The sequence below is a fragment of the Oncorhynchus clarkii genome, chromosome 9, assembly GCF_045791955.1.
Source record: "Oncorhynchus clarkii lewisi isolate Uvic-CL-2024 chromosome 9, UVic_Ocla_1.0, whole genome shotgun sequence".
Lineage (NCBI taxonomy): Eukaryota > Metazoa > Chordata > Actinopteri > Salmoniformes > Salmonidae > Oncorhynchus > Oncorhynchus clarkii.
The window spans coordinates 51563238-51575647 of record NC_092155.1 but is presented as its reverse complement, the minus strand read 5'-3'; the positions used below and the strand labels follow the sequence as shown (position 1 = coordinate 51575647).

General features: G+C 42.6%; 1 protein-coding gene across 11 annotated transcripts in view; it reads right to left on the bottom strand.

Moving 5' to 3' along the window:
• Positions 1-2655: 2655 nt before the first annotated feature.
• Positions 2656-12410, bottom strand: part of LOC139416509 (protein NDRG3-like) — a 77418-nt gene continuing 67663 nt past the window's right edge. For 3 of the 11 annotated variants that reach the window (XM_071165196.1, XM_071165195.1, XM_071165199.1), the window contains 11 exons: positions 11631-11717; positions 11468-11524; positions 11253-11356; positions 11111-11176; positions 9461-9542; positions 9274-9321; positions 9007-9042; positions 8631-8682; positions 8158-8175; positions 5057-5095; positions 2656-4201 (listed from right to left, as the gene is read on the bottom strand). In XM_071165196.1, coding sequence (XP_071021297.1) covers positions 4032-4201; positions 5057-5095; positions 8158-8175; positions 8631-8682; positions 9007-9042; positions 9274-9321; positions 9461-9542; positions 11111-11176; positions 11253-11356; positions 11468-11524; positions 11631-11717 — 759 coding nt within the window. In that variant the 3' untranslated portion in view covers positions 2656-4031. The remainder of the gene's footprint in view (positions 4202-5056; positions 5096-8157; positions 8176-8630; positions 8683-9006; positions 9043-9273; positions 9322-9460; positions 9543-11110; positions 11177-11252; positions 11357-11467; positions 11525-11630; positions 11718-12410) is intronic. The other 8 variants (XM_071165204.1, XM_071165203.1, XM_071165205.1 and 5 more) reach the window with 5 other exon arrangements.

Sequence of the window (12410 nt, the reverse complement as noted above, 5' to 3'; positions counted from 1 at the left end):
GAAATAGAGTTAAGAATATGTTTACTAAATAAACTAAAGTAAAAAAAACAAATCAAAAAGTAACAAAAAAAGATTACATAATAACAAGGCTATATACAGGGGCTACCGGTACCGAATCAATATGCGGAGGTACAGGTTAGTCAAGTTAATTTGTAAAGTGACTATGTACAGATAATAAACAGGGAGTAGCAGCAGTGAGCTGTCGGTGTGGCAGTAGTAATCGACACAGACTGAGACATTTTACATCAATGACTTGATCAGTGAGTCATCAGCAATTGCGATGAGATTCACCAGCTCTGTGCAAATGTACTGTTTTGCAGCATCTGCATGAGCCGTGCTATAAAACACAGATGCGTGAATTGACGTCACAGCAATTTTTGAGCTTCATATTCTTTGTCATTCGGGTAAAGGGTGTTGGGTGGGTCAAAGAGCTGAGCAATCCGTTTTCTCTTCATAACATTCACAACTGGTGTAGCCATTTTAATTGCCATAGTGATGACTGCTATATAATCAAAAATGTAGACTCTCTTTAAAGCTAGAGTCCTTAATTGAAACAATAACAAAGTAGGCACCTGCCTGTTTTGGTATAAAAAAATAAATAAGCTGAGGGATGGGCCTGGAACGATGGAACCACTCAAATCAAACTCAGAGCTATAGATATGACCATCCACAATATCAACATTATAGTTTTAACCATGTTTTGAAGATATATAGTGTTTGTTTAGACTTACATTGTTTACAAAAATTGGAGTAAAATAAGCTTTAACAATTGAAGTCGGAAGTTTACATACACTTAGGTTGGAGTCATTAAAACTCGTTTTTCAACCACTCCACATATGTCTTGTTAACAGTCTAAAGTTTTGTCAAGTCGGTTAGGACATCTACTTTGTGTATGACACAAGTCATTTTTCCAACAATTTTTAACAACAGATTATTTCACTTATAATTCACTGTATCACAATTCCAGTGGGTCAGAAGTTTGCATACACTAAGTTGACTGTGCCTTTAAACAGCTTGGAAAATTCCAGAAAACGATGTCATGGCTTTATAAGCTTCTGATAGGCTATTTGACATCATTTGAGTCGATTGGAGGTGTACCTGTGGATGTATTTCAATCCCTACCTTCAAACTCAGTGCCTCTTTGCTTGACATCATGGGAAAATCAATAGAAATCAGCCAAGAACTCAGAAAAAAATTCTCGACCTCCACAAGTCTAGTTCATCCTTGGGAGCAATTTCCAAACGCCTGAAGGTACCACGTTCATCTGTACAAACAATAGTACGCAAGTATAAACACCATGGGACCATGCAGCCGTCATACCGCTCAGGAAGGAGACACGTTCTGTCTCCTAGAGATGAACGTACTTTGGTGTGAAAAGTACAAAACAATCCCAGAACAACAGCAAAGGACCTTGTGAAGATGCTTGAGGAAACAGGTACAAAAGTATCTATATCCACAGTAAAACGAGTCCTATATCGACATCACCTGAAAGGCCACTCAGCAAGGAAGAAGCCACTGCTCCAAAACTGCCATAAAAATTGCCAGACTACTGTTTGCAGCTGCACATGGGGACAAAGATCGTACTTTTTGGAGAAATGTCCTCTGGTCTGATGAAACAAAAATCTAACTGTTTGGCCATAATGACCATCGTTATGTTTGGAGGAAAAAGGGGGAGGCTTGCAACCTGAAGAACACCATCCCAACCGTGAAGCACTGGGGTGGCAGCATCATGTTGTGGGGGTGCTTTGCTGCAGGAGGGACTGGTGCACTTCACAAAATAGATGACGTCACGAGGGAGGAAAATTATGTGGATATATTGAAGCAACATCTCAAGACATCAGTCAGGAAGTTAAAACTTGGTCGCAAATGGGTCTTCCAAATGGACAATAACCCCAAGCATACTTCCAAAGTTGTGGCAAAATGGCTTAAGGACAACAAAGTCAAGGTATTGGAGTGGCCATCACAAAGCCCTGACTTCAATCCCATAGAACATTTGTGGGCAGAACTGAAAAAGCGTGTGCGAGCAAGGAGGCCTACAAACCTGACTCAGTTACACCAGCTCTGTCAGGAGGAATGGGCTAAAATTCACCCAACTTATTGTGGGAAGCTTGTGCAGGGCTACCTGACACGTTTGACCCAAGTTAAACAATTTAAAGACAATGCTACCAAATACTAATTGAGTGCATGTAAGCTTCTGACCCACTGGGAATGTGATGAAAGAAATAAACACTGAAATAAATCACTCTACTATTATTCTGACATTTCACATTCTTAAAATAAAAGTGGTGATCCTAACTGACCTATGCCAGGGAAGTTTTACTACGATTACATCTCAGGAATTGTGAAAAACTGAGTTTGAATATATTTGGCTAAGGTGTATGTAAACTTCCGACTTCAACTGTATTTTGGGTTCTCATGGGGTTCGACAGTTGAACTAAGCTCATAAGTTATATTTTTCAAGAATCAATGGGTATATCCATCATTCATTTTTGTAGCAACTAAGGATTCTAGCTTTAAGCAATGGTCTGATCAGTGTGACGACTACTTCTAGCACAATAAGGCTAGCTAGATTAGGTTTCAAATCACATGCTATTAGGCTAGTTTACCAAGTGAGAAAATACACAGGCCAGTGACGGAAGGAAGTCCAGTCAAATGTAATGTACAACTTCTAGCTTTATTTTATTATCAGTACAAATGTATATATTCAGCAGACAGTATGACTTACAGCACACACCCATACTATGGGGACAGAGCACAATGCATTATCACCACAAGCTCACCCAAGCTGTAGTACAATCAGAGAGAAACGCAGAAAAACCACAGAGAGAAAATGACCAATAATATTAATAATAACAGTTAGTTACACTATCCACAGTCCCTCAGGCATCTGACCAGTTGCTTTTTTCACCCTGTCATTATTGAATTAGAATGGAAAACATGACTTGCTTCCAGTTAGAACGTTTTATACAAGGGAGGAGGCAGTCATGTTATCTGTACCTCAACTGGCACACAGTTAAACGCCTAACTCACTGAGCTGTGGGCTAGTTTGGGTACTCTGACTTAGAACATTTTCAAGTGATTGCTCTGAACTTTAAATAAACTACAGGGAATGGTGGTTCTTTTCTCTGCCTGTCAGTAACAATGGGGGTATCAACAACCCTGCCTGCCATTTCAAATAAATTGCTTGAAAGAGAAAAATCAACAATAACACCACAAGGTAACTATTTCTAGATCCATCTAGACAAAAGCAATTTTACAGACACCTTCATTACGTTTCATCTACAAGAGGGTCATGCTGTCAGATATTCTTGGTATAAAGGTACAGAACAAGAGTGGGTTTATCACATCATTTTGCAATACAGGAAAGCAAAGGTATTTCACAAATCACAACATATTAACTATTACAAAAAACACTGAAATAAAGAGATGTTGTAAGTAGTCGGAAAGGTGTGCAAGTGAGTCTGCATGAGACTGATTTAGGAATGGACCATTAAGGAGGAGGTAGAGAGGGATGTTGTGATTTGGTCTGATCTGCACACAAGGTGAGGAAGACCTCTGAGGGAGAAAGAGAAAAACGGGGAACCTAACGCCTTAAAGAGTACTTTGCAAGAGAAAACGCCTGATGCTTTTCCAACGCTCCTCTTTAAACTGACACACTGATCCAAATAGTAGTTATAAATACAAATATAGCTCATATATATATCTTAAGGATAAAAAACCCACAAAAAAAGAGAGGCGGTAGACAGCAAAACGTAAAATAGGTAACCAGAAAAGCAGCATCGCCCGGCTGCTTACTGACTTCCAGGTTGCCGTACCACCGCAGTCATGCACAGAAAGGCATGATAGATAGACAACAACAGGAAACAGTGAGAGTGAACACAGCAGAGGACCGGACTGCTTCATAAATGATCTTTCCAAACACGTTTCAGATGCCCCCTCTGGATTCCAATCCTCTCTGACTGAGCATGGGAAAGGGATAAAAAAAGTGAGAGAGGGAAGGAGGGAGGAGGATGTTTTCTGGGCATGGTGCTTTAGCAGGACACCTCCATGGTCTGTGGCCTGGCCTGTTCAACAGCCGGGCCGGCGGCAGTGGCACCCTCTAGCTGTGTGTGGGTGCGGCTACGGGTGCCCTCCACAGAGCCCATGCTGGAGGCAGAGTGGGTGCGAGAACGCACCAGCCGGGTCATACTGGCCGTGGGCACTACAGACAAGAGAGAAAGAGGAGAGCAATTACAGTAAGAAGTCAGGTATGAGGATATTTGCTGTTTATATGTGTAGGAATGTTTTGGGGGAGGGGTAGCTTGCTTTAGGGAATGTGGCTAGGGGTAGGATGCTGGTGATCATACCACAATCATAAATGCATCAACATTCCCAATTCAAGATGGGGTGGTCTGCAGCCCAGGGAGAATAATGAAGTCTAATAACCTAAAGACTCAATAACTTGATCACAATATACTGTTTACCTCATGCTAGCTACGCTGCCATTTAGTTAGGATCAAGTAGAATGATATCGGCTAAGCAGGAATACTGGATTTCACACCATCTTTCAGAATGTACAGTATGAATATATGCATATAATTCAAGTGGTTGGGGCCTGAAATGTCTGAGCTGAATCCCTACCCGGTGTTCATTATTCTCCCACAAAGAAAATAGATTGCCTGATCAGGTCGAGTTCCAATTCATTTTTACTGTTGGAGAAAAAATGAATAAATAGGAAAGGCCAATATGAGAATGCAGCATGCACAAGAGATTTGAGGGCCATCTGTGCAGAAGAGAAAAAGAACAAAGCAACAAACAGACAGATGACAACCATTTTACCTGATAAACAGACATACAATCTCCCAAACCACACATTTAGAGAGACAAAATAAATCTTACAAAATAATGACCATCTGTCATGCTTCAAATCTTATGGCGCCAAATCAGAAAGACTTGACAGGATGGCTAAAATGTGAACTGGCAACCAGCGATGGGCAAACAGGGTGGGGAGGGCAGAGCACTGTAGGGGTAGATGGCAGGCCGGCGCAGCCGAGGCTGCTACCTATGGTCCTGGTACCTGATTCGCTGCCCAGGTGGCTGAGCAGTACATGAGGGACTGTTTGCATTAATGGAGAGGGAAGAAATGAAGGCGAGACTGTCAGATTAATGCTCAGTCTTCACAAATGAAGATCAGAAAAGAAACAAATTGTGTCCTCCAGCTTCACCTAGGAGAGATTTGAAGCAGCACCAGGAACAGATCATTCTATCACTGTATCTAATTTTACATTCAGCTAATACCTAACAGTTGTCAAAATAGCTAGGATGTGACTCTTCCAAGGCCTTCTTGCTGTTCTCTTAAACTAAAGAGAATGCCAACTGTGGCCCTGAGATTCCTGAAAGAGGATTTTTGTACCAAGGTGTGCTCCATGACAACTAGTCAACATTGTCTGGTCCAGTTCAGTTAGTAGAATGTGCCCCCACTACAATAATTCCCTAATGGAACTACAGTGTACAGAGCTAAAGTGACCTTTCAAACTCCATTCAAACAGGGGCTCCATCTATTCACACTCAAACCACTCTCCTGGTACCCTACTGCGCTTCTTTCAACACAACACTGACCTTCTGGGACAAGCCAACTGACACAAGGTATAGTAGTCTGAATGCTACAGAGTAACAAACCAACAGTATGCTAAAATGTGTTTGGGAAGGCTCGTAATGTACTCATTGCTTTGTCCCTCTACTGTTTCAATGTTTAGGCATTATCAGAAAGGGGAGGTACTTTCTAGAACTTGCCATTGTTTTTCTGGTGTGGGTGAAAAGCCTGAGCATAAAGTGGTGTGTGAGGGGAAAGTTAAGACAGGGAGGAAACCAACCTATTTAAACCTCAGAGAGAGGGTTCACAAGAAAGACAAGAGCAGGGAGAGCCATCAGGCATTGAGTGAAAATAGTTTTTCAAGCCTATACTGTAACAGATTTCATTTTAATTACTAGGATTTGGTATCCAGACTAAGTGAGTTGATATAGTAAGGACCCAGTCTCTTCAAGCAGGAAAGCAAACAGGCAAACATTTCCAAGAGGTGGAGGAGTGAGGGAGCGTGTAATAAAGCACCACCTAGTCCCGGGCCAGCCTGGGGAGCTGGGGCCGCTTGGGAGCCGGGGCCGCTTGGGCCGCCTCTCTGTAGTCACATGTTGCAGACAAAACATCCAAGGGTAACTTTCAGAGGGGAAAATTTGGAAGAAGGGATAAACAAATGTTCCTTCTCAGTGCTGTGCAGTATCAACATGGTTCCCTGTGTAGAGGCCCTGCTGTCCTAACATTGCTCTCCAGCAGCCCACATGAGTGTCCCTGTGGCAGCAGCACATTTCAGCAGAGTGGAGGACAACAGGCCAGCCAGGCGGCTCTGGGCTCATGGGAGTTCAGGTCCCCAGGGCAGGGGGCCAGGCCCTGCTGTGTGGCTTGGAGCAGCCTTTAATGAATACACTAATCTGCCACTGAGATTAACATACCTGGAGAAGCAGCCCTCACTGGAAGTGTGAGGACCAGGGGAGAGTGGGTGATGGCAACGGGGAGAGGGGAGTGAGGGCCAGGCGAGGGGTGGTAGGTTATGTAAGTGAGTCTTTTTTCTCCTCAGAAACTAATAACGTCAAAGGTTTACAAGGGTACAGAGAGGGCTTTCTGATGAAAAGATTCCAGAGAGAGAACAATAATAACTCAGACTATTGTAAGACTCTAATCAAGCAGCTTTCATTATGTAACACCTTCCATTTTCCACTCTGTGAGCTAGCAACTCAAACCTTACTGTGCAATGTTTATATGAACAAAATATAAACATTTTGAAATGCTAAAAAAACGATTCAATCATCTCAGTGATCAAAGAAAGCCAATGGAATTTGGCAAAGTTATAAGATACAGTGCCCAATATGTAAATACAATTCACTCTATGAAAGTGGTCTATACAATATGATTATCATTCAACAAGCCAGTTCTGCTCCCAGTAGGCCGAAATCAGGGGTGTCAAATTCAAATCAGAAGACGGCCATATTGAAAAAGCACAACGGAATTCAAGGGCCAGACTGTTATGTTTGTTTTTACCCCATAAAATGTGCATTGGCCTACAACTACGACCCCAAATGGCCAGATCCCGTTTTACTAGAAAAAATATGGCCCTTTATAATGTCCGCTTATAAAGGGCCATATGCTGTATATACCATTTTAACATATTGAAACAAAAAGAGATTATATTTGTCCAGCCTTTCCTACTATGCTTGCAGATGTGCATAATATGTTGTGACCCTAATCAAAAAGGATTGAATAACTCCAAATAAAAACATAGTCTACATGTGTCCCTACATGTTTGTCCTCTGCATGGTGTTTTGTTGCAGGTTTAGCTTTTGGGTTATTCATTGTCAAGCTTTAAAAACAAAGTCAGACTGCAACAATTTAGTAGCCTAGCTAGGACTGTGACAAGTGTCTGTACACTTTCTCTCCGCTGTACGCTGTAAACGGGACACACGAAAGCAGCATAATTGACATTGAATTCACCGATGTAGGTGCATCAGGTTGTTGGACAAAATAATTTCAGAAAGTAGATGACTCAACTGTTTTTAATACTCATTTATACTAGCTTGTGTGTCCTATTGTCCTTTAGTAGTCATTTATACCCGCGTGTAAATCCTTTAACTTACTTTTTGACAATCAAGATGACATTTTCTGTAGGCTACAGCAATGACGCTTTAAAAGTTCAGTCTGGTAGAAGATTAGGTCAGTGCCATTAGTGATAATATGGTACGGCTGGCTCTGCCGGTGCTTGCTGTGACTTGTAGTGCAGTGCAGCGCATCGCGGGAGGTAAGGAAATGGGCCAAAACTAATTAACAACCCAAATCATTGTGCGGGCCAGATAGAAATGTGTCGCCGGCCAGATTCGGCTTGCAGGCCTCGTGTTTGACACGTGGCCTAAATGAACCACAGCCTTAAATGTGGGCCTGTAAACACCCTCCCTGTCCAGGGCACTGTATCTTAAGACCTGGGGGAACCATTCTCAGGTGTGTTCACAGATCATCCCACACACCAAGTGTGTTCAGAGATCCAGCACACCGAGGAGTGTTGAGAGGAGACCATGCAGACCATCATACTTACTACATGTAATTTATTTACTCAGCATCAAACAACTACTTACACCCGTTGTTAAAAGTCACTGCAAACAGACAGGAAACAAGGTTAGCTTGAGGTTAGTTCCCTGGTCAGTTACTAATAATGGTTTGCATGCTTATACAACAACTGGCTCTCAGTAACCTCAGCCTTGCACATCCACTAAATGTTATTATGTAGCTAGCTACTGTGGTTCCTCTTTATTCTTAAAGTGCTACAGGAATTCTACATTAGGTGTGAGTCTTAGTTTAGGTCAGAAGTGTGTGTGTGTGTGTGTGTGGGGAGGGCTGTTGCCTGAAAAAGTAGTGTTCTATGGACTATCGTTCAGTTGGACTGATGACTCATTCTGAGACAGAGGGACTTCAGTAAACAGGCCATACAACAGATGACATGTCAACAGATTGACACAACCAGACCATGAAGATACACAAATCCAACATGACGTCTGACACTGAAGGACTGAAGTACTGTGAGGAGAGATGATAGAGGAGCAGTACTCACTGTAACCCATTCCCTGGACAAAATATTTGAAGGCCTCTGCGAGTTTACCCGGCTGTAAGACACAAACAGAAAACTGAGCCATTTAAAAAGAAAACTGAATTAAGTAACAGTTCAAATCAAATTGTATTGGTCACATACACATATTTAACAGATGTTATTGTGGTTGTAGAGAAATGCTCGTGTTCCTAGCTCCAACAGTGCAGTAATATCTAACAAATCACAACAATACACACAAATCTAAAAGTAAAATAATGGAATTAAGAAATATATAAATATTAGGACGAGGAATGTTGGAGTGGCATTGATTAAAATACAGTTGTCTTGGCCATTGAGATTTAGTAGTTTAAACTAAACACAAAACTTGTTCATGACTCACCTGGATGACCTGAGGAAGCCCGCCACAGTCTTGCATCTATAGGGAAGTAAAGAGAGAATCAGGAACATGCCCAGAGTGAACAAACTCCCAGAGAGGACTGTGCCGTTAGCCAGAACACATTCACTGGCCTACGAACACTTCCAAGAATGCTGAAACTCATCTACACACCATCCAGATCTTGTGCATTACTAAAGAGCAGAACAGCAGGGACCACATTAGGGGCATTACCACTCCTAGTGCTACAAAGAAACAAATAACTGGACACACCTTAAGAAGGGTTGTTTTGGTTGGATTTAACCTGGAGTTGCATTCGACCTGTATACAAGGGAGAGAGAGAGAGATGAGACAATGGAAGTTCAGACAGTTTAGAGTCTAGCCCCTCATCTTTAGAAAGGCCAGTATCATCTCTAAAGATACTTTGTATTAGAATTAGATCCCCTGACTCATTCTTTACTGTGTTGCCATGGAGATAGTGGACACCCACCACTGCATCAACAGCAGGGGACGTGTCACCAACCACCAGCAGAGAAGTGCATCTGGATGGAGAGACAGGAGGGACAAACAGAGTCAACACTCAGAGTGAAAGCAGAGGGGTATAATGCAGGATCAATGAGATAGCCTGCTAACTTTATTAAGCAACCAGAAATAACTATAGATCTGGTTCATTAACAGAGCCTTGTTCTTGTTTGTTTAATCAATTAGACCATGCCCATTTCAAGCTTATACAATACAAATAATAAAAAGCTGTCAGAATATTAAGGCAAGTTAGCTGGTAATTGCCAGCATTTGGCCAATAAAAAAATGAAAAGCCCATAAATAGAATTGTTGCTGGCCAAATTGACCGGGAGATAATGATTAATTCATGATTTTTATTCATTGATGAAATACCAGTCAATGTGAAAACATTTGACAGTCATGCTCATCGGTCCCTAGGTTAATTTGGATAACTGAGTGGCACTAAATTGGCGGGTGTGTAGTGTCGTTAGTCGTCATGCATCTTATTTATGACAGAGCCTATTGTGAGCGGAATATCCCCTCAACGTCACCTCCTTAGATCGTTGCTGCTGGAGTGAAACCTGCTTTAATATAAGCCCCCGTCATTGCAATGGCATGTTAAAAACATAGCCACGATTTAAAAGCTAGGCTACCATTTTTATTTCTCAACTGGTAATTGAAGTGCGCCTCCCATTCGCCATTCAAGTCCAGCGAGTCATAATAACCACTTTACAATGTGAGCTGGGGTCAGTATACATTGTGAAAACTGATACTTAATTGTTTGAAACCTGAACGTTTTCCTTCTTATTATGAGGCATGTCTTACCTTGCTTCAAAGTAGCCTATAGGCAAAACCCCACCATTGAAACAGAGGCAATTATTTTATAAAGACTTCCTCAAGGCTATACCTACCTCTTATCACTCCAGTATCCCTGCACATTGTAAATATGGTATTAAAACGGAACCTGTATATAGCTTCTTACTTCTCCTGTTCTTATTTCTTGTGTGTTTTTGTTCTACCTTATGTTATTGTTAGTACTACATTGATATTGGATTACTGCATTGTTGGGTTTGGAGTTCGCAAGAAAGGAAATTCACTGTACTTGTGCACGTGCCATTTAAACTTGAAACTTAACTTCATTTTCCATTGAAACCAGCATTTTCCCCTGTTCTATTGGTTTTCATATTTCAACTTTTTGTTGTTGTCCAGAAGCCCAAAGCACAATCCTAGTCATATTAACCCATCCTAGTTGCTGCATCTCTAGATTCCCCCCTATTTCTAATTTTCATCTCGGGCACATATGGAACGGCTGTTTAGAATGGTGTTTTCCCACGAATTGCATTTTGGAAAATGTTTGAAAAATATATTTTATTGGCTGCCTCATTACAGGAGTTGCATGTTCTGTGAAGATGAATGACCATCATTGAAATGTGATTTCTGTCATTCTGAGTACTATAGGTGGACGCCCTAATGGGTTACGCACCCAATGCATATGGGTCCGGTAAATTTCTCGAATGGGCGGTAAATTAAAATCTTCCTGGTCACATTGTCCGGCGCCACATTTTCCTAAAGGAAACCCTGATACAGTTATACATAGTTATAAACCTACTTGAGCGTGTTCACTGTGTCCTCAGTCAGACCAGTGATGGGCCTCTCGATCTCCAAGTCCCGACGGCTGTCAAACAAATACATCAATCAATCAATTCAACCCAACTACACAGCTGTTCATCTTGGGGTTATATGTACAGTACCTGTTGTAGGAGTTGCAGAAGAGGGCCAGGTTGTCCTGGTTAATATCCTGGGCAATGTGCAGGCGATATGTCTGGGTGATCTCCTGGTTGTCAGACAGCTCATCCTGAGGAGATGGCACAGATAGTTACATCACTGTCAACCACCCACAGTATTCCTCCAGTAGGCTCTGCCCCGGTCATAGTCTCCCAACATTCCAAACTGCCCCCACACTCACGTCACTGAAGTGGTGGGCCATCACTATGTCAACCAGGTTACTGGTCCAGCCGGACATCTGAAACAAGAATAAATAACACGTTCCAAGGTGCCAATCTATTATGGCTCTATGATGAGAAAACAATGCACAGAGTTAGCATTGAAGTGTGCGAGCACGTTCTCACCTTGGAGGCGGCCCAGTCCATCCAGCCCTTTGCACAGGGGTCTACATTGATGAGAACCAGACCTTCAACCAGGGCAGGCTCATTAAGCTGGGGGAAGAGAGAGAGAGAGAAGAGGGGGTTACTTTGATGAGAAGCAGACCTTCAACCAGGGCAGGCTCATTAAGCTGGGGAGAGAGGGAGAGAAGAGGGGGTTACTTTGATGAGAACCAGACCTTCAACCAGGACCATGCTCATTAAGCTGGGGGAAGAGAGAGAGAGAGAAGAGGGGGTTACTTTGATGAGAACCAGACCTTCAATCAGGGCAGGCTCATTAAGCTGGGGGAAGAGAGAGAGAGAGGAGGGGGTTACTTTGATGAGAACCAAACCTTCAATCAGGGCAGGCTCATTAAGCTGGGGAGAGAGAGAGAGAGGAGGGGGTTATACTTTGATGAGAACCAGACCTTCAACCAGGGCAGTCTCATTAAGCTGGGGGAAGAGAGAGAGAGAGAGGAGGGGGTTACTTTGATGATAACCAGACCTTCAACCAGGGCAGGCTCATTAAGCTGGGGGAAGAGAGAGAGAGGAGGGGGTTACTTTGATGATAACCAGACCTTCAACCAGGGCAGGCTCATTAAGCTGGGGGAAGAGAGAGAGAGAGAGGAGGGGGTTACTTTGATGATAACCAGACCTTCAACCAGGGCAGGCTCATTAAGCTGGGGGAAGAGAGAGAGAGGAGGGGGTTACTTTGATGATAACCAGACCTTCAACCAGGGCAGGTTCATTAAGCTGGGGAGAGAGAGA